At 39.4% G+C, this 23,357-nt stretch overlaps 1 protein-coding gene across 2 annotated transcripts in view; it reads left to right on the top strand.

Moving 5' to 3' along the window:
- LOC121382871 (cotranscriptional regulator FAM172A-like) overlaps positions 1 to 23,357 on the top strand; it is a 63,820-nt gene that overhangs the window by 35,799 nt on the left and 4,664 nt on the right. For both annotated transcript variants that reach the window (XM_041512528.1, XM_041512538.1), the window contains exons 10-12: positions 6 to 125; positions 1,552 to 1,671; positions 8,393 to 8,477. In XM_041512528.1, coding sequence (XP_041368462.1) covers positions 6 to 125; positions 1,552 to 1,671; positions 8,393 to 8,477 — 325 coding nt within the window. The remainder of the gene's footprint in view (positions 1 to 5; positions 126 to 1,551; positions 1,672 to 8,392; positions 8,478 to 23,357) is intronic.

The following is a 23,357-nucleotide window of genomic DNA, read 5'->3' as shown; positions in this document are numbered from 1 at the left end:
TGCAGGAAAATAAGAGCCCAGAAGAGCATGGCGTCTATGTGTGGAAACACTTTGTATCGAAGTCTGAAGCACAGAAAATTGCAATTGTGGCACACAGCTTTGGAGGAGTTGTAACATTGGATATGGTAAATTTTAGTGATCAGTTTGTCTTTCTCATGTCGCATTAGAGCTGGGTGGTATTGAAATTTCAGGTTCAGTATTGGTATTTTTGGGGTTATTTACCTCGCTATCGGTACAGTATTCAATATTGATACAATACCAATACCAATATCGAGAGGCCTTTTCGGTATACTTGGCTTTAAATGCATGCCTGAATTAAGGCTCGCCCACTAATTTCATACATTGCGTTGACATAAAGTGGATGTACATGTTTTTCTGTCGATTCTGAGGAAGAACTATGGTCTCACTACACAGATGTCATCTTCCATTGAAACCCATGTTAAAAGCCAGAAGGCTTACCATTAAACATACATATTGTTTTAATTATTATATTAATTAGAAGTGAACATGTGAATCATAACGTGCCACGGTTAGGAACTATAGTGGACCGTGATGAATGAACTCTCACCCGGAAGTCATCTGTGTAGTGAGATCTATGGCCATCCACTCTTCTTTTCAGCCATTTTGTTTTCATCAAATATATTGTTTGTGCTTTATTAAATGGCGAACATTTTTCAATATAGAAATTTTTGTATTTGAGATTATCTTGGTATGGTAAATCGGTATTAACATGATACCAATACCATACAGTATATACAGTATACTGCCAGCTCTATGGCACATTTTATAGCCAAAACTGATCTAATGCCAAACAATAAAAGTAACTGTTATAAAAATATATATTTTTATGCATTTGAGTATAAATACCAGGCATAGTTCGACAATAAAAACGTGCAATACTGTCCCCCATAACAGTATTATTTTATTGAGTAATTTTTTTATCTCGTTATAATCAACCCCATGCCCCACAAATTATAAAATTATATAGGGTAATAAACTCTCTGTTTCTATCTCTCTCTCTCTCTCTCTCTCTCTCTCTCTCTGTCTCTCTCTCTCTCTCTCTCTACTAGGTCATCATGACTTATTCTTAATGGTTCTAGATAATATACTTTTTGATATTACTAGGTCACTCAGACCTACTTTTTATTCTAGAGAACCAATTTTCTATCACAGATAAATCACATAATTCGTCTACATTCTAATCAACATAGGAAAAACAGTTGTTCTACCTTTGAAGAAGCCAAGATGGTCTGTTTTCCCACAAGTCAACAGTACATATTAAAACTGTTTCTTAATTAAATTAAATTTAATTATTTTGAGAGAGAATATTTTTTACTAGTAAATCTAAACTTGCAACAGTAACAGCACCAATCTACAAATCAGAAAATACGATAGTGTCCCCTAAATTCTATTTGTGCTTATTAGCTACTATTAGCAATATCTTCCACTTTGTCAGGATGCACTATATATATTTTTTTCGGAAATTATATTACAAGTTTATGTTACAGCATTCTTGGTCTACACTAACTTTGAACATGTTTTTCATTAAAGATAAAGAAATTCACTGAAGACTTCGTAAGCAGAGTATTTGCCATTGCCTTCACAGACTCTGTTCATTCTGTCGGCCGGTTTACTAAAGAGAAAGACGTGATAAACACACTTCTAGTACATGTAAGAGATTTTCTTTTCCACATTTCCTGTCCCCAAGACAAGTGTACACCCCCCCCCCCCCCCCCCCACGGATAGTAGCCTAGTCCGAACATCCCAAAGGCCAATGGGATGGCCTAAATTCTTCTACTGTGTGCTCCCTCTAGTTCCGGTCACGTGACTGTAACTCCCTTCTTTTTCTCTTCGCTGTCGGGTTCTGACGTCTTTTCTTTGGCTCTGCTTTTGGAGTCAATTGTTTTGGTTTTTCAGTTTTGTAATTGTGTGTATTGTGGTGGAATATCTTCCTCCATTGTATTACTTTATTATCGCAGTTTCTTTTGGCATTTTCACTTGGCTAAACAAGTGCTATTTTCCAAATTGAATTTTTTTTTTTTTGCTGGATAATAACGTGCAAAATGATGACTTTTTGTTTACCGGCCAAGTTTACTTTCATGGTTGTTTTCTTTCTACTTCATAGATTGAAAATATTTAAAATGTCGGATGCTATCTCTATTTGTATTGTTAAATCGTGCTTATGCTGTAAGAATTTTAAGTCGGGAGATGACCTGCATGAACTTTGCCTGGGTTGTTGGGTTCTGTGTGAGGAAGGTGCAAGGTGTGACAGCTGTTCGGGCCTTTCCGATGCAGAGTTCACAGCCTATTTGAAGGTTGTTTCTTCATGAGCTAAGAAGGTCGAGACGTCTCCATCCATCACTGATTCTGTGGCAGATATCCTCAAGTTGATTCTACCTTCCATGTTGCAAGATACGATTGCATCCATGGCGGCCGCCACGGTTTCGGTGTCAGGGGCAGTTCCAATCCCTTCCGATGCCGGTCCTGTTGCATCTACAATTAATGCGGTGCATCCTACGGATTCCACTCTGCCATTTAAGATGCCTGCGGGTACCAGGACACGTTCAGCGGATTCATCGGGTCGCCAGTCTTCTCACTCTTCACATGACAAGTCTCGAGAATCATCTCAACGGAGCCGCGGCTGTAGTCGGTCTCCATGGCCTCCCACGGGTCCTTTGGACCATCGTCGCCATTCTTCAGCTGAGGTGGGATCCAAGACTTCTGAAGGATCCTGACGGGACCGTCCGCGAGTCCGCAGACCACATGAGCCTGCGGGATTGTTTGGCTGCAGTTTATGAGATACTACCGTCTCTTCCTCATCCACCGGTGCCTTCCAAGAAGGGTCCCATCCCCATGATTGCCACTGACGTTCCGCCTGAAGATGTGGTTATCCGTTCATTGGCGGCTGGAACTTTGATTTTGTATGTTGCTACGGATCTGGATCAAGCCTTTAAAGAGACTGCTTCGTTTGTGGCATTTCCGCATTGGTCACAATATAAGAAGGAACTTCTGGCACAACCGTGGTCTTCTTCGAAGTTGTTTGCCGGGAGGCGTCCTATGTTGTTGCGGCTAAATAGAAAGACCAGCAATCAACGGCTACGGTCAAAGCGTTACAGCTTATTTCAACTTTGGAACCCACGAAACGTAAGAATACGTTTCAACTGCAGGCAACATTCAAGCATTGGAGGGGATCTTTTCGTGGACAACCATTTTGGCGCTTTCCCGACAAATGGCCAGGACGGAACCAAGGGAAACCAGCAAATGTTGGGCTCCTATGACTCTCTCGACCTTTGCTTGCCCCTCATTTTGACTCAGACCAAATGATTTGAACCTGACGCTTCCGGTGTGTCCCACGCCGGTTGAACGATCCAATGTCGGAAGTCGACTTCACCTTTATTGGCGGAATTGGGAGACTTATGCAACGATCCATATGTAACGTCAATCTTGAAGACCGGATATCGTCTGCAATTGTCTTCCTTACCTCCTTTGACTCTTTTGCTGCGAGAATTTTTCCATTCAGTGTCTCATGTCCAGGTGCTTCAAGAATCTGTGAACAGGTTGCTGGAGAAAGGTGCCGTCCGCAGGATTCCAAAGTCAGATCTCACGCTTGGATTCTATTCAAACAACTTTCTTGTCCCAAAGAAAGATTCTCCAGACCTGTGGATGATACACAACATGGCTTACTTCAATGACCATTACTTGCAATCGCCTCAGTGTTCAAGATGTTGATGGTTTAAGATGTACTTACTATGGTGCAATTACGGGACTGGCTGGCTTCGTTGGATCTGAAAGATGCATACCTTCAAGTTTCGATCCACGCTGATCACCACAGGTACCTGAGGTTTGTCCTTCAAGGCAGCCATTATGAGTGGACAGTGCTGCCTTTTGGGATATCCGTGGCTCCATGGCTTTTCACTAGGATTACCGCTTCGATGTCTTGTTTTCTTCATCGCAGAGTTATCTCCTTCTACCCATATCTCGACGATTGTCTGATGAAGTGTTCAGGTTCCACTAGACCGATGGACAAAGATTCAATCCATGATTTCCAGAGCCTTAACTGCTCTGATGTCATTCCACGATTCAAGATTTGATGCTCAGGGGTCGCCTCCAGCTTCGTCGGGTCCAGATGTTCCTGGATCCTTTCGTTCGATGCAACAACTCAGACTTGATTCCAGTAGACCTGAGGTCCAGCCTTCAATGGTGGCAACACCAGTCGAATGTCTTAGATGGAGTCTCTTTGCAGCCATTCCAAGTGACCCATCATCTGGTCATCAATGCGTTACGAGTGTTGGGGAACCCATGTCAGCGACCAGACTACATCGGGGCTGTGGTCTCCAAAAGAAACCAGTCTTCACATCAACCTGCTGGAGCTGTTGGCTGTCTACAATGAGGTCTTTCATTAGCATCAGACGTTGATTGGAGCATCTCTCATGGTGGCCTCAGACAGTATTACCGCGGTGGCTTACATCAGTCGCCAGGGTGGAACACACTCCAGCAGTCTTCTTCAACTGATGTATCGCCTTTATGAGCTGGTCAACAGGATTCCTTTGCAACTTCGTGCTCACCACATTCCAGGGGTATCCAATGTGCTCGCAGTCTCGTCCGTCGGCTCCACAATCAATGGAATGGATGCTCCATCCAGAGGCCTTTCAGTGGGTGTGCAACAGCTTGTGGACACCAAACATCGACCTCTTTGCGACATGGTTCAGATCCAGACGCTATAGATCTCAACGCCTTGACCATCAGTTGGGACCAGATGGACACTTATGCGTTACCGCCACCAATTTTGCTTTCCAGGGTGCTGCAGAGATTCCAGCAGTTCCACTGTCGGCTTCTGCTAATCGCGCCAATGTGGCCAACCAGGGTGTGGTTTCCAGACCTCATCAGGCTCACAGATCCAAATCCACTTCCTCTGCCAGATTGGGATCATCTATTGCTGCATCCCACATCCAGGTTACATAATCCACAACCTCATTTGTTCCAACTGCAAGCGGGGACATTATCTCCAAGGGTTTAAAGAAGAAAGGGTTTTCTTCCCAAATCACGGAGGCTATCTTGAAAGCTCCCCGATCGTCCATACTGCAGCTTACAATGTCCGATGTTTCCACCAATGGTGTATCCGGCAGAAGATCAAACCGCAGACTATTCGAGTGCCTTGTCTGGTTGATTTTTTAACCTTCTGACTACTGCAGGCGAGATATCTCGCCCGACATCACGTCAGTCGATATACTGTACACTGTATACAGTGCATTCCCCAATTCATATTTCTCGCCGTTTTGCACACGACACTCACCGGAAACGGAAATATAATTAAAGAAAAAAGATTTTTTTTCAAAATGGTGGTTTTTGTTTTGATTTTTTCAATTGAAAATACCTTGAAATTTTGAGTTCAAAAAGTGGTTTCCGGCAAGTATTTTCGCTTGACAACAATGGCGGCACGTCGCGGTAATTTTCAGGGATCGATAGCTGATTGTAACAGCTAATTTGATAATAAATTTGATCATTTTACCAACAACGAAAATACCCAAATATTGCAATATGAATCGTAGTTCGGGTTTAAAAAAATTCTGGTCAGAAAACCACTGTTATCGGGAATAATGGACATAAATACTGGACAGCTGGCCACAAATGCCCGTAAGTAAACGCAACTTTTTCGATTTTTTGCCTAATTTTAATCACCATTAGCCGATCTAAAATAATAAAACTTACAAAAAAAGACACGAAAATAATACTTACCGATTCATATATGAACTTTATTTCATGTATTTATGAAACATTTAAGTGAATATATGTGAGTAAAAATTATAAACTTGTACCCACTCAACGTGGTTTTTGTTAAAAATTAATCCAGTAGTCTAAAGGTTAATGTATTTGCGTACAGCTTTGAGACTCAAGGGGTCGACCATTGCGGGCTATGTTTCGGTGATTGCCACTGTCCATGATGCTGCTACCGGAACTAAGTTATCTATTATCCCTGAGATCCACAAGATGATAAAGGGATTCAAGCTTGAAGATCAAGTTCAGCAGTTTCGACCACCAAACTGGGACTTGAATCTTGTACTAAGAGCCTTGTCTACTACACCATATGAGCCTATAGCATCGTCTTCCTTAGAAGATTTGACATGGAAGACGGTCTTTTTGCTGGGATTCGCCACAGCTGCTTGTGTTTCCGAGATCCATGCTCTAGATGTTGATTTGGTTTGGTTTCACAGAGATCGCATTTCGGTTACCTTGGGGTTGCTTTTGAACTTTGTAGCAAAGAATCAGCTGCCTATCAAACGCCTTGTTCGTATGTGGTTCAAGCCCTGTCCTCCATTGTGGGTCCAGCGGATGTTGAGGACTTTGTGTCCTGTGAGAGCCTTACACCACTACATTGAGAGGACTACATGTAGATCTTGTCGTCAACATCGCAAGAGACTTTTCCTCTCCTGTAACCAGTCACTTGAAGGATATTACGAAGAATACGGTGTCCACTTGGATTCACTCTACTATCCTGTGTGCTTATCAGAAGGAAGGTTTGCCTGCTCCTTCAGCTACTAACCTGCATGAGTTACGTGGCTGCCACGATGTCACTGCACTGCAACACACCTATTCACCACATTATCACTGGTTGTTTCTGGGCTATGGATTCCATCTTTGCAAACTACTATTTGAAGGATGTCTCTACGAAAGATGTCGAACGGTTTCATCATCTGGGTCCTGTTGTTGCTGCGCAGACTGGTGAATACTAGCCATCCTCGTCGTTGAAGTTGCTGTAAGATTCTGGACTGCACACCGAGATGTCCATCGAATTCGACAGGTAAGGACTGCTTAGACTAGTTCTTTGCACTTTTCAGGCACTGGTGCAGGAACTTTTGTCTGGATAACGTTTGCCTTGCACTGCACATGGTCATATGTTTCCTTATTGGGCTAACAGTTCTTTGGTGTACTGGAAAGAAAACACTCAGGGGCCTGTTTGGTTCAATGTTCTGACGGATGCACCCATAACGTTGTTGCTTGTTATTATTAACACTCCAATGCATTTGGAGGTTACCTAACACCTGCATCCCTGGTCAGAACCAGCTTGAGATGTGGCTTACCGACTCCAGTTCCATTGGTTTCTAGGAGCCGTACCTGCCACTGCTGACAGATGCCACCTTTCCAGTTGTTGTTACTAACATCACCTGCATTGGTCTGTGACGGGCATCCCTTGGAGAGGGTCTTACCATGGTTGACCTATTCTTCCACTTGTCAGACTCCATCCGGTCCTTGGGGAGATATCAGGTGCATCTACGGATCTCGGAACCCACTGCCTTCTGTTGAATGCTGCACTTGTTTGAGGACAGGTAATGTGGAAAAGAAATGGAGAAAACTTGAGGCGTTTTCTCTTTTATAGATACATTACCTGTCCTCAAGTATTTATTCCCGCCCGAGCCTCCCTGTTTCCTGTTCTCCATGCGATGCACTCAGGGAAAAAGAAAGAAGTTACAGTCACGTGACCGGAGCTAGAGGGAACATACAGAAGAAGAATTTAGCTTTTGGGATGTTCGGACCAGACTACTAGCCGTAGGAGGGGGGAAGTGCACTTTTTTGAGGACAGGTAATGTATTTATAAAAAACTAAACACCTCAAGTTTTCTCCATACCTATTGGTCATTTCATGTCTTCTCTCATTCATTACTCTTCTTCACTATTTCTCATAATGTGACATGTTCACTGCGTTTTGATTTGACAAATTATGCTGGGATGTTGTTAAAAACATTAATTATTTTTAATTTCATTCATTCATTCATTCATGCATTCATTCATTCACTACTCAGTTACTCTGAAATTAGAATTAAAAAATGTTTGACATGCAATAGCCATTGACTGATTAATCATTGTATTCTAGTGGTGGTGTTAAAGAAGATAGACCTAGCGGTGTTAGACAAAACAAACTAAAGACTGCATGAAATTTTCAGAATTATCAAATGTTAGATATCCAGTAGCTGATTATAAATATTAATCTATGTACTCTGTACTCTAGCTATTTCTTGTTCCAGCCAGTGCACCATGACTGGTATATCAAAGGCTGTGGTATGTGCTATCCTGTATGTGGGATGGTACATGTAACAGATCCCTTACTACTGATGGAAAAACATAGCAAGATTCCTCTGTAAAGACTATATGTCAAAATTACCAAATGCTTGACATCCAGTAGCCAATGATTACTAAATCAATGTGCTCTAGTGGTGTTGTTAAACAAAACAAAACTACTCTAGTGATGTTGTTGCATGAAACAAACTTTAATGGAAGACCATTTGTCAGAATTTTCAAATGTTTGAGATCCAATAGCCGATGATTAATTAGTCAATGTACTTTAGTGGTGTCATTGAACAAATCAAACTTTAACATTTAGTTTTTCATTATTTCAGAGGGCCATGAACTTTGTCTCCAGTTATGATCCAATCAACACACGTCTACAGTGTAATCGAAATGAATGTCCGTGTGTATCTGCAGGTGTGATATTACTTTCCTTTGTTTGACACCCGATAGCCTAGGTATTCTTTGTTCTTATGTGCTGTTAAAACTGTGTATTTGTCCATTCATTCATAAACTCATTCATTAACTCATTCATTCATTCATTCTTTCATTCATTGATTCGTAAAATGCTAGCCTGATGCATGGTCGGTCTAGGATCGATCCCCGTCGGTGAACCCATTGGGCTATTTCTTGTTTCAGCCAGTACACCACGACTGGTATATCAAAGGCTGTGGTATGTGCTGTCCTTTCTGTGGGAAAGTGCATGTAAAAGATCCCATGCTGCATTAGGAAAAATGGAGTGGGTTTCCTCTTATGACTGTCAGAATTACCAAATGTTTGACATCCAATACCTGATGTCTAAATAATCAATGTGCTCTAATGGTGCTGTTAAACACAAAGAAACTTTTCATCCATCCATCCATCCATTCATAGTACAGGTGAGAGTCATGCTACAGGATCATCAGGCTTCTGTCTAGATATGTCGGCTGATTCATAACAAATGTCAGAACTTTATACTTTTTAATAGCGGAAAAGATAGGCAATACATAACATTGATATTTTCTTTACTGATGATACACTTCAGGGGACAATATTTCGAAATCTGAGTTAACCGGGAGTCGGTTCACGTGGTTTTTACCTAGATAACCAATTGTTCAGTTACGTTAATTACATTTGCGTAACCCGTGGGTTACCTAATCGGTTACCTCAAAGTTACGTTGAAATTACATTTCAAATACATAATTTTTAACTCAAACATAAAAGTTAAAACAAAATACCATATTTGAAATAAGCCCAGAGGGCCAAGACAGCTAATTGTGAGCTTAGCATGGGGTGGGCTTATTCTCAGACAAGGGGCCAGTTTTGTTTAAAAAATAAATAAATAATAATAATAAATAATAATTAAATGAAGCAGAGAGAGAGAGAGAGAGAGAGAGAGTGAGAGTGAGTGAGTGAGTGAGTGAGTGAGTGAGTGAGTGAGTGAGTGAGTGAGTGAGTGAGTGCAACAGCAGTAGATAAGTATAAAGAAGCTGTGGGGATATTGAGAGAGTATTAGAGAATGACATTTTAATTATTAAGAGAGTATTAGAGAATGACATTTTAATTAGTACTCTTTTTCCAAATGAACTTTCAAAGCATTATTTTTAATTAAAACATTCTTTCAAAGAAATTCTTCATAGTTGCAATTTTTGTAATAAATATATTTTTCTATTTAAAAATTATTTTGTAGAATATTTTTCGCAGCATTGACATGTAAATTTCTTTTTTGTATTTTCATACTGTAAATATAATATTTTATGTTGATAGTCGGCCAATTTACAAAATTACCTTTTTCGTTGTTGATCATGCCTAACATAACTATGTCTCTGCTTAGAGTAATATTAATTCCAGTTTCATTTCTTATCCATTCTTCTATTGCTTCCCACAGAGAATGTACTAAACTGCATTCAAATAAAAGGTGTTGTATGGTTTCAGGTGATTTGTTGCAAAACCTACAGGCATTGGAATCAATATAATTAATCATATTTAGAAATTTGTTAGTTGTTAGAATTCTGTGTATGATTTTATACTGAACCCAAGATAACGTGCTTTTGACAGATCTAAAGGGTAGAATGTAATATTTTTCCCAATCATATATATCACAGATATATCCTTCTTTAGAATATTTTATTTGTGATTTTGGAATGGTGGTTTGAGCATTCAGTAAATCATATATATGTTTGCAACCTTTCTGATCTTTGAACAAAACCTTTAAGTTATATGGAAGAACAGGATTTTGTAATGCTGTAAAAACATCATCTTTTAAATTATCTAGGTTGTAGGTCATTATTCTTAGCCAATCAGAATAAGGTATTTGCCTAATTAGCATTAACAGCAGACCCAGTGTGGTTTTAAAAATAGACATTGGTTTTAGTTCAGACTTGGGCTTGGGTACTTCAAAGAAATCCTGCAGACATGAAATTGAAAACAATGTTACACACTGTTACTGTTAAATCTCACTGGTGGTAAAAGATTGTGTTACATTGTGTTTAATTGTCTGCAGGAGGTATGCATTTTCGTGTTATTTACTGTGATAAAGTGACGAAGTTGGAGGTGGGCTTTTTCACAAATGAGGGCCTAATTTCTTAAATGCTATCAAAACAGAGGGGGCTTATTCAAAGACATGAGCTAATTTCCGGTCAAATATGGTACAAAAGAAAACATTTTATAAAACAGTTTCTTTAATGCTTGTAAAAATTAACAATATTGTAAACAGACTAAATATCAGCCCCAGTACTGAAACAAAATAGATACATTGGGAGGATTCCTTTTTATATGCCCATGTATGATGGGTAGTATTATGGTATGGCGTTGTCCGTCCATCATCAAACCTCACATGTACGAACAACTTGGGATGATGGTGTTGCGCGTACTATTACTAGGTCACTGTGACCTACTTTTCACAGTCTACTGCATATAACAGTAAATCCTTGTCCATATCATATCTTTCATACAGATACATGCAGGACCATCAAACCACATGTAGGAACAATTTGGGATGGTGGTTGGTCCAAAACAAACTGTTCATCCATCCCATTGCAAAATTTTCACATAATTAGAATTGAATCACATCCGTAAAATGTTCATTAATATCTATTGTTTTCCATCAAACTCCTGATGGGCGTATCATGTATCTCACTGGTACTCTTGTTTCGTTTTGCGGTGGCCATGCTACTTTCACTTTATATTATCGATGGTACTTCTATACTACAGTGATGTTCCAAATGTTTGTTTTTTAAAGCTTATTATGTGATGTTAGTATTTTTCAACTTTTGTGACACTTTTGGATTCCTGTTTACATTAAAACCGTTTTGAACATTTGTAAAATTATAAGCAATCCAGTATTATGTCTACATATATTCCTTTAGAGATAAAATAGCAGCAGATAATTTAGCCATCCCCAGCTGTCCATGCACATTTTTTTTAAACTTTGGCTCGACACTATACTGAGCATTTATAGTCTGTCCCACAAGGAATGCCTTTTTCACACTATGAAATTTACTACAGTTATTTATTTTTGATTTGTGAATTGCACAGAAACATAGTATTTTTTGTTATTTTCAAAACACTTTTACTTTTCTTCTTACGTCATACCAAACTGAAATTATTTACAAAAAACATTATTATATGTAATAGGACGGACTATAGTTTAGAGTGGTCACAAGTTACAACTGTTGCAATATAAGGTTGTCTACTGGTTTGCTGCGCATCAAGTATCTAAAAATCAGTATAAAACATTTGCCAAAATACTGGTAGTATGTCTGCATGAATAAACTTCCAGTAATTGTGAAGTTTGCAAGTTTTAATTTCTGACCGTCTACAGGTCACGATGCAACCAATTTGCGGTTCGTGTAAATTTAATTTTGTGTAACCAACTCGTGAACAGAATGGCAGTTAGCGTGAAATATTGTGCCCTGCTCGTTTACTTTGATATATACTGGGATTTCCCTACTTATGACCACACAAAATGAAACCCATGGGCTTAAAAACAGAAAATATTACAGAAATTGAACCCCATGGGCTTAAATGTGGATAATATTTTTCAGCAGGAACTTCCCATTGATTGCAAAAAATTTATATTTACTGTTGAAATTAAAAAGAACTTTGTAATGACGACAAATGTTAAATGTAGAATTAAAGATGCATTATCATAGATGCAAATTTCATATTTCATTATCTTTACATATACCGTATATTGCAGTGTATTAGCCGACTTTTGAAGTCTAGAAATACTTTCCAAAAGAAGAGAGTTTGCTTATACATGGAGGCAACAAATTGATTCATAAAATTCCGATCGAAAACACTCCCGACCCCGACTTACAGATTTTGATCAGACCCTTACAGCCTTTCACAGCTTATGTAACAATAATTTGTGCACAGTATAAATAAAACACCCCATCATGAAGTATTTTGTAGTTTTTTGTTCTTTAATGCATTACTGGTTTGATGAATGATAATAAAAATTACTTGTTTTATTGTCATTTCAATGGTAAAAATGTGTTCCGCCGTCTTTGTTTGACACCTCTGTCTATATCATTTTGTAAGCTCTTATTTGATTGGATCACACGATTTTGTGTAAACAACAACCATGGACCACAGAATTGTTTCTTTCTGAGTGGGGGAAAACAGGGATTAAACATGCCTTAATGAGTTTATTATTTGCTGTTCAGTGAATAATTAAATTACTTATATGCAGTGATATGTTTATTGAATTGTTTATTTTCTTGTTATGATTTATCGGTGCTAAATTAGTTTTGCACGGCATGGAAGACATTAGCATTACTATAACGATTACCGTGTCTGTAATAATTAAAGAGGAAGAAAATATAATGAAAAAGAAAAGCACAAGTCTATTTGTTGTAGACAGTATTATTGAAATTAATACAATGTACAACTGGACAAAAGATGACTTCGGCTTATACACGAGGCCGATGATTTTATACCTGATATTTAGGGTCAGACTAAGAGGTTGGCTAATACACGGCAATATACAGTAACTGTAATCAAAAATAATAATCATAAAAGTAAAACACCTTCAAATTGATATATATATATATATATTACACATGAAGTAAACATCATGTATCCATTAAAACAATCTTACTCGAACAGTTATATTGATAGTGATCGGAAGCACTTCTCTAATCCCTTTCGTCAGCTACATGTATGAGACTGAGGTCACTAGATTGCATGTATGCATTGCCTCTTCTCAATTAAAAGAATTAATAACTGCCAATCTCATATTGAAAATGTTTTCAATATCACTAAAGTTGTGGAACGACAATCATTATGTATTTCACTTCTATCCTAATTTGCATCGTTTGTCTTTATTATAGTATAACTGTTTTTATCAACTTCTTAATTTAAGCCCTGGGGCTAATTTCAGATTTATATATATATATAGATATAGATATACATTTGTAGATATATTAAATGAGCTTCTATTTCATGTCATGTTTATGTCCCGAGTGAAATTTCATGAGGGACATAAACATGATATGAAATGGTAGTGAGTTTTAATATCCTATTTAATATTAACTAGGTAAAACCTAAAAATGAGTGCAAGTGAGATAACGTAAATACACTGCATAAACACACACACACACACATACATATATATATTTATATATAGTCAATATATACGACAATATGGCATATGCACATGACTCGTTCCATTGAGTTACGGTATAACACAATTGTCATGACGTCATATTAATTACATCAGCATTGTTCAAAGGCTTCCACCCCTTTTGAAAAGTATTTCTTTTCAACATTACCTGTCCTGAACAAGTGCACCTCCCTCCCCACGCAAGTGGTCTGGTCCGAACATCCCAACAGCCAATGGGATGGCCGAAAATTCTTCACTGTATGCTCCCCGTAGTTCCGGTCATGTGACTTCAACTTCCTTCTTTTTCCTTTCGCTGTCGGGTTCGGACATGTTTTATTTGGCTCTGTTTTTTGGAGTTAAATTTGGCTCTTTTTTTTTTATACTATTGTATTATTATGGTGGATTTGTTTCCTCCATTGTCTTATTATGCTTGTCGCTATATTCTTTTGGCATATTACGCTTGTTTTAAGTGTTATGTATTCCAAATTTCTTTGTGTTTTGCTACATAACAATGCGTGGTCGCCATTTGCAAAATGGTGTCCTTTCTTTACCGGCTTTTTGCAGTTCATGGTTGTTTTTTCTTTCTATTTCACAGATTGAAAAATATTTCTAATGTCGGACGTTAGCTTGACACGTGTTGTGCATTCCTGTACCCGATGTCGGAAGTTTATGTCGGGGGACGACCCACACAAGTTCTGCCCAGGATGTTGTGTTCCGTGTCCTGATGAGACTCGGTGTGACTGGTGTGCCGGGCTGTCGGCAGAAGAGTTTGCGGCCTACTCGAAGGTTCTTGCTACCAGAGCTAAGAAGACTGAGTCGGTTGCAAGCACGGTTTCCAGTGCTCCATCGATTACTGAATCGGTTGCTGATGTCTTGAAGACCTTGTTACTGGTGATGTTAAAGGAGACGATAGCTTCCATAGTGGCCACATCGTCAGTTGCGGGTTCCGGATCAGAGGTGGATCCAGTTACGGCGGGTTCCAGTCAGGGCCAGTCTGCATCTTTGGTGCCGGTAGTCCGTCCAGTGGCTTCCTCCAAGTGGCTGTCGGAAGTTACAGGTTTCAGTGTACGGCCTTTGAAGTCTGCTTCCTCCAGTAAGAAGCGAACCGAGTCTTCCAAGCGGACCGAGAAAACTGTAATCGATCGAAAGATTCTGTAGCTGCAGTCGTTCTGTGGGTCCAGTGGTTCATCAACACCGATCATCGTTTGATACGGCTTCCAAGGCTTCCATCAGTACTCGATGGGACCTTCCACGGTCCGTGTCTCCGGTTGTGGCCAGCACTTCAGACCATCTTGCTTGTGCCAGGGTCCTAAGGGACTTCCCAGATGATGTCTCGGTACCTACCCTAGTTGATGATACTGATGCAGTAGACCATATGACAATGTGGGACTGTCTTGCTGTGGTTTATGAGCTGTTGCCGTCGCTTCCTCATCCTCCTAAACCTGTTAAGAAGGGACCGGTACCAATGATAGCCACACATGTTCCTCCCGAAGACGTTGTCATGCGATCCTTAGCGGCTAGCACATTGGTCTCTGAGGTTGCTGCTGATTTAGATCGAGCCTTCAAAGATACTGCGTCGTTTGTGGCCTTCCCACACTGGTCGTCAAGAATGTATCCGGATTTTTAATATGCCGTTTAAGGATGCTGCTCCGGTTGTCGATGATGAATCCATCCGATGTCGCAGTTCCTTCACCACAGAGGTATCTGCTTTTACCCGTACATGGACGATTGCTCTCGATCCAAGTCGACTACGTCCTGAAGTTCCTTCGGTCTCTCGGGTGGATAATCTCAGTTGCATCCGACGCAGGACTTATAGTTCATCGGAGCCTGTCTGAGACCAGATCTCGGCCTTGTCCAGGTCCCTATCGATCGTTGGACGAAGATTCAGTTAAGGATCACCAGAGCATTGGCGTCTCAGATGTCTTTCCAAGAGTGACAGAGTCTTTTGTGTCTCTTGACGTCGGCGTAAGACTTGACGCTCAGAGGTCGACTCCAGTTGTGTTGAATCCAGTTGTTCCCGAATCCTTACATCCGGTACAACAATCCACACTTGAAGCTTCGTCTGCCAGTCGATCTGCAGCCCAGCCTCTGATCGTGGCAACGCCGATCGAATGTCTTAGACGGAATCTCTTTGCAGCCCTTCCAAGCGACTCATCATCTCTTCGCCAATGCATCTTTAGAAGGTTTGGGGAGCTCATCTCAGCAACCAGAAGCTGTCAGGGCTGTAGTCTCCAGAAGAAGCCGATCTACACATCAATCTGCTGGAGATGTTAGCCGTTTACAATGCAATCCTTCACTGGCGTCCGAGGTTGATTGGAGCATCTCTGATGGTGGCCACCGACAGTGTTACCCTGGTGGCTTACATCAATCGCCAGGGCAGTACTCACTGCTGCAGTCTTCTACAGATGACGTTTCGCCTGTATGACCTGGTGGATAGCATTCCACTGCAGATCTGTGCTCGACACATTCCGGGGGTGTCCAATGTCCTAGCAGACAGTCTCTCCCGTCCATCATCTCCACAGTCAACCGAATGGATGTTGCATCCGGAGGCCTTTCGATGGGTGTACAACCATCTCTGGACACCAAACATCGATTTGTTTACCACACGGTTCAACCATCAGCTTCGAGTATATGTGTTGCCAGTATCAGATCCAGAGTGTGGTTTCCAGACCTCATCAGGCTCGCCAATCCACATCCTCTGCCTCTACCAGATTGGGATCATCTGCTGTGGCATCCCACATCAAGGTTACACCATCCGCAGCCTCGCTTGTTCCAGCTACACGCATGGACATTATCATCAAAGGCTTGAAGAAGAAAGGGTTTTCTTCCAAGACTTCTGCGGCTATCTTGAAGGCTCATCGCTCATCCACTACTGCTGCATATAATGTCCGATGGATGTGTTTCCACCGATGGTGCATCCGGCAGAAAATAAGGCTTCAGAATATTCCGGTGCCTCATCTTGCTGACTTCCTGCTGTATCTTCGTACATCTCTGAAGCTCAAAGGGTCAACCATTGCAGGTTACGTGTCCGTGATTGCTACGGTTCATGATCCAGCCACTGCTACGAAGCTGTCTACCATCCCTGAGATACATAAGATGATCAAGAGGTTTAAGCTGGAAGATCAAGTCCATTGCTTTCGTCCACCTAAGTGGGATTTGAATCTGGTTTTGCGGTCCTTGACGTCGGCACCATATGAGCCTCTAGAAGAGTCCTCCTTAGAAGCTTTGACACAGAAGACTGTCTTCTTGCTGGGTTTCGCTACAGCTGCACGTGTTTCTGAGATTCATGCCTTAGATGTGGACTTGGTTCGGTTTCACTGTGAACACAGTTCTGTTACCCTGGGGCTCCTTATGAACTTCGTGGCCAAGAATCAACTGCCTAATCAAGCGCCTCGATCATATGTGGTTCAAGCTTTGTCATCCTTATGTCCGGTGAGAGCTTTGCATCACTACATCGAGAGGACTCGCTCGTTCCTGTCACCAAAGTCACCTGAAAGACATTACCAAGAATACTGTGTCTACTTGGATCCGGTCTATGATCATGTCTGCGTACCAGAAGGAAGGTTTGCTTGCACCTTCAGCTTCCAATCCGCATGAATTGCATGCTCTGGCCGCCACCATGTCCTTGCACTGTAACACACCCATTCAGCACATACTTACTGGTTGTTTTTGGGTGACAGACTCCATCTTCGCTAACTACTACTTAAGGGATGTCTTTACAGAAGATGTCGAGGGCTTTCATCATCTGGGTCCAGTGGTGGCTGCGTAGACTTAGGTGAATACTAGCCGTCCTCGTCATTGTTGAGATTGCTGTTGAATTCTAGACTGCACATCGATATGTCTATAGAATCAACAGGTGAGGACTTGCTAAGACTTTTGTTCTTTGCACTTTTAACATGCACTGGTGCTGGAACTTTTGTCTGAATAACATTTGCCTTGCACTGCACTCAGCCATATGTTTCTAACTGGACTAACATTTCTTTGGTGTACTGGACAGAAAACACTCAGGGGATTATTCAGTTCAGTGTTCTGATGGATGCACCTATACTATGTTGTTTCTTGTTTTTATTAACACTACAATATGTTGGGAGGTTACCTAATACCTGCATCCTTAATGGTTCCATCTTTCCACCTATAAGAACTCGCATGAGATGTGGCTTACCGACTCCAGTTCCATGTGTTTCTAGGAGCCGTACCTGCCACTGTTGACGTATGCCGCCTTTTTTGGTTGTTGTTATTAACATCACCTGCATTGGTTTGTGACGGGCATCCCTTGGAAGAGGGTTTACCATGGTTGGCCTAATTCTTCCACTTATTAGACTCCATTCGGTCTTGGGGAGATAACAGGTGCATCTGTGGATCTCATTACCCGCCATCATCTGTTGAATGCTGCACTTGTTGAGGACAGGTAATGTTGAAAAGAAATGGAGAAAACTTTCTCTTTTATAGATACATTACCTGTCCTCAAGGATTTATTCCCGCCCGAGCCTCCCCACTTCTTGTTCTCCATTGATGCACTTATGGAAAAAGAAGGAAGTTGAAGTCACATGACCAGAACTATGGGGAGCATACAGTGAAGACTTTTAGGCCATCCCATTGGCTGGTGGGATGTTTGGACCAGACCACTTGTGTGGGGGGAGGTGCACTTGTTGAGGCCTGGTAATGTATCTATAAAAAAGAAAACACTCCAAGTTTTCTCCATTCCATCAAAAAAAAGCAAAATGGCTGTCGGCGAAACATTACAGGCTATTTCTCCAAGAGATCTCAGCGAAGTCGATATAGGTGACATAGTTACAATTATTTAGTATGTGAAATCTGTGTCAATATAATAATTTTTTCAAGATTTCTGTTGGATAAAATGTGGGGAAATCTAGGTACCGTATATCTTCGCCTGTAAGTCGATCTCGGCTATAAGTCGAGTCCCTAATTTCAAGCCCTGAAAACGTATTTTTTTATTGACCCGTTTATAAGTCGACCCATGAAAAACAAGTTATAAATATTGAAGTATTTCTTACTTTCAGCACATGAGAACAATAATGTACAATATCTGAACAAAAGAAAATTATTTTACAAACTCCGGTTTTCACGTTTTAGACGTTTTGTACGTCGCAACATGCCAATCAAACTACATAGCACCAAAACGAAATATTCCCTTAGTAGAGAGTGAAAGCTGTTTGACCGTCACTGTATGGCACTGTACAGCATGGTTTTGTGCACAGACAACAACTTTATTTATCACACTGACAACAGATCACTACGATAAAACTGAAAGTACATGTTTTGCCGCCATATTAATACATTTTAAGGAGGAAAACTCTGGAAAGTACGCTGGTTTTTGTACCAAATGATGTGTGTCCCTATTGCTCTAGTGAACTGCAGTCTATTTTAAGGGAAAGCTCGGTAATGTTCATGAAGTTAATCACCGACAAAACATGTTTGAAACACCATTAATGCCAGTGACCAGATTTCAAAATAAACTCAGGCACTGGTAGTTAGTATTGTTTTTACATTTTTGCTATTAGTGATGACTGTTATTTTAACTAAGTGGACTGTTGTCTTGGTATGTGAGTGAGATCGCATGCCTTTTCGCATAACCAAAACCGTTATAATGCCGAAAAAAAAAGGTTATAAAAAATAAATGTGCCAAATAAAGATATTTGAGTATAAATACAGGGCATACTTCAACAATAAAACTTGTAAAATAATCCCCAAAACGGTAATATTTTTGGGTGAATTTTTTTTACCCTCTTATAAGTCGACCCCCCAAGTTATAAAATAATGTTTGGGTGAAAAAAATTCGACTTATAGGCGAAGATATACGGTAGGTGAGTCATTCATCGTAGTTGTTAACAATGTGGTTCAAACTTTAGAGCGTTACCTAATTGTTGAACAGCCGCATGGAAGGATATGACATAATCTAACACGTCATGACATGTTGATTATGATATAATGCAATCGTGATGACGTTACATTAATTACGTCGCATACTTCAGAGGCTTCCACTCCTATTGAAGAGTATTCCATAAAAAAGAAAAATGACAGACGGCAAGAAATTACATGTTTATTGTCTTAGGAGATCTCAGCGAAGTGGATATCAAGACCATAGCTAGGATGTTTTGTGTGGGGTGGGGGTGGGGCAGATGAATTCTGCACATACTTAAAATTCCTCAAAAGGATAAGAGGATTTTCTTTTAAAAAATTTTTTTAATGGATTTGTTCCCACCCACTCCGCCAGCTATGGCCATTGATATAGGTGACATGGTTACAATCTTGTATGTGGAATCTGTCATTGTAAATGGTTTTTCCATGATTTCTGTATTGACAAAATGTGAGGAAAATATATTGGTAATTAAAAGTAGGAGAGTAAATTGTTGTAATTGTTAACGATGTGATTTGGACTTTAAAGTGTTACATAATTGTTAAATGGCACCATATATATGTTTATTACACACCAGTTTAAGATATTGCTCATGTCATAACAATCGCTCAATATCTAACTAGTGTAATATTGGTGTAACGTGGGTGTGACGTGAGCATGACGTAGATCACTTGCTGACCCAATTCGTAGCAAAATAACGTGTAGTAGGTCTCGACATCTGCTTAATTCTGCATTGCGGCTTGTTTGAAGTTGGTTTGTAATAAATAAAATACTAAACTTGCTTGCCTGTCATACCATTTTTATAAAACTCGTGAACAGTGTTGGTATCTGACTCGCTTTCACTCATCATATTTTGTAATGGCCACACCTTAGTATAGTCCATCTCACAGGGAACGCCCTTTTTTTTCATGCTATGGGATTTACTACTACAAGTTATTTATTTCTGAACCAATTATTTCTAAATTGCACACAGAATTTTTTTTTTTAATTTGTTATTTTCAAAACACTTTTACTTTTCTTCTTATGTGAAACCAAACTGAAATTATTTACAAAAATGTTTATAAAAATTGTAGGACTATAGACATCATTCCGCTGTAGGCTATTGTTAGTGATGTTTTTGATAGACGTTTTAGTAATTGACAAAGTAACAGTACAGCAAGTATTAATCTTACTTACAGATATACTTTACCAGTTTTCAAGCACATGGTATTTTATTATTTCTGCAGAATCGCTGGCGTTCATTTAGAGTTACCATACTTTCTTATGTTGTCAACTACCACCATTTTGTTTGATGAGGTGTTACTAGGACAGGTCAAAGAAGCATTAAAGGGACATTCCTGAGTTTACTGCAATTTATAAGATGTTATCGACTAACGGAGACTTTTTAACGATTGTAATTACATATCAAATATATTTTTCTGCATAAAATATTAGTGGCTGTATATTAAATGTGTTTGTAATCGTTTTAATATTTGTACTAGGTTAAATTTCATTTTATTTCCTAAAACATTTTTTAAGACAAAATCAACTTTGGGCTTCTTATAAATATTAAGACGACCAGAAATACATTGAATATACAGACACTTGATATTCTAAACAAGAAAATATATTTAATATGTAAGTTTAATCATAGAAATATTTTATTAGTCTGCCTTTCCATTGGTGCGGTTATACATGTACCTGCGTGGCTATTTCTGACGCTAAGCGGTAAAAATCAAATGCGTTGATTTGCATTGATGTCTTTCCATTGACACAGGTGCTAACCGTGCGGCCAGCCGTGTGGCTCGAACCGCATGGAGAATCCATAAAATGACGTCATTTTGGGGGTATTATATTATACCCATGATTACCCATCACCTGCACTTGTGTGTTTTATAGCGTTATTTAATTTTCAAGTTTTCGGAGTAGGCATTTTTTAGTATTCTTCGTGCAATGGGCGAGGAAAGTTCTCACATGAGCAAATTGATATTGTAACTGACTTGGTAATCGAAAACCCGGTATTTATTACCAATCCTTAAGTGAATATAAGTTCCAGATCTGAACTAACAATTGCTGGATGAAGATCGTAAGAAAATTCAACGTCCAAAACATGACAGGTGCAATAATAGTAATAATAATAATAATAATAATAATAACAATAATAATAATTTAATATTATGCTACTATATATGTCCTTTATCAATCGAAAGTTGATAAACACAACCATGATAATGAATTAAAATAATATTAGGTTCACTAAACTACAATAATATTGGGTTCACTAAACTACAATAATATTGGGTTCACTAAACTACAATACTATTAGGTTCACTAAAACTTCGTCTACACAGTATCAATGACGGATCTGGAAATTTTGCAATGTTTTAATTGTGAAAATTTTCAATTTTGTCAATTAAAAAATTATTTATTGAAAAAAAGGTGATTAAACAGTGCTGTAGCTGGGGGGGGGGGCAATTGAGTAGTTAATTGTCTGAAACTCCTTAAATGGTTACGAAGAGAATTTAAGTTTTCATAGTGCTTACCGGATTTTTTCGGGGGGGGGGGGGGGGGGGGGGGGGGTTTCCGGGGTGGGGGAGGGCAACTGCCTCCCTGTCCCCTCCCCCCGTCAGCTATGGCCCTGTTAAAGCGAATCCGGATCCCCATATCTCTCTCCTGAATCATGTTAACACCCTTTGTCCTCGTTTAATAATGAAAAAAGCCGTACCGGTACTATAATAACATGAAATGAGTTCAAATAACTGATGTGCATGCTCATCAACTTCTTACTAACAATAATGTTTACCTTGTTCACTTTAGTGATAAAGAATAAAAAGACCTTTTATAGCAAGAATTAGTGTTATTTTAGGAGGTAAACTATTGTGTTTTTAAAGTAATTTTTACGATACGGTGGGTTAATCATCCCTGCCTACGGACCTGTGGTGGCAGTATGTTCCCAAAATATGTGTGTCCTTTTACATGTGTTAGCTCTCGTATCTAATAGCCCGTCCCATCCTCCTACAAAAATGTTTTTTTTTTGGTAATTAATTTCAATTTGGTTTGATGTAAGAAGAAAAGTAGGCCTAAAAGTGTTTTGGAATAGGCCTATAACAAAAAACAAACAAACAAAAAACAACAACTATTTTTGTGTCCAATTTAGAAAACATTCGGCTCTGAAATAAATAATATGTAGTAAATTAATAATATGGGGTGGAAGCGTTCCCTGTAATAAGTAATAGTTCAAATCTCGATTTGATCAAATGTAGTTTTTTCTGCAGAAGTTTCATTAGTAATAGATCTTCCTCATTTAACAACGACATGTTTCAATTTGCATATGGCCGCTTAATTAATTAATGACGTCACATGGAAGGAACCATATGCCTCAATGGAATTGTGCTAGCCATGCGGGTAGATGTGCTACGCGTCTAGCCGTGCAGCGATAACCGCACTAATGGAAAGGAAGCCTTACTCGGAAAGATCCTACAATGCAGCAAAGTCAGGAATGACCCTTTAAGCAAAATGGTTATAAATATAATTTATGCATTTTGAACGTAAATAGAAATAATTGAACAATACAATGACAAGAAATAGTGTTCAGATTTGATATCAGCGATGATTTAGAAAATTTGTCAGGCTTATTTTGATCGGTAACATTGTATTGTCGTCATCTGTAAAAAAAACTAATTCTGTTACTGCGGTCTTTAATCTGTGCATTTTCATGTCTTGTTTAGTTATTTTGGAAGTCATTCTGTGCGATTTTTGTTCATTGATGTTCTGTGTAATAAATTAAATACTATACTTATTTCCGTGTGAGATCGTTTATATTACAACGTGTATGTTTTTTTATTGTACATCA

This window comes from Gigantopelta aegis, chromosome 2 (assembly GCF_016097555.1).
Source record: "Gigantopelta aegis isolate Gae_Host chromosome 2, Gae_host_genome, whole genome shotgun sequence".
Lineage (NCBI taxonomy): Eukaryota > Metazoa > Mollusca > Gastropoda > Neomphalida > Peltospiridae > Gigantopelta > Gigantopelta aegis.
The sequence above is the reverse complement of the archived record's forward strand: the minus strand, read 5'-3'. Positions and strand labels throughout refer to the sequence as shown.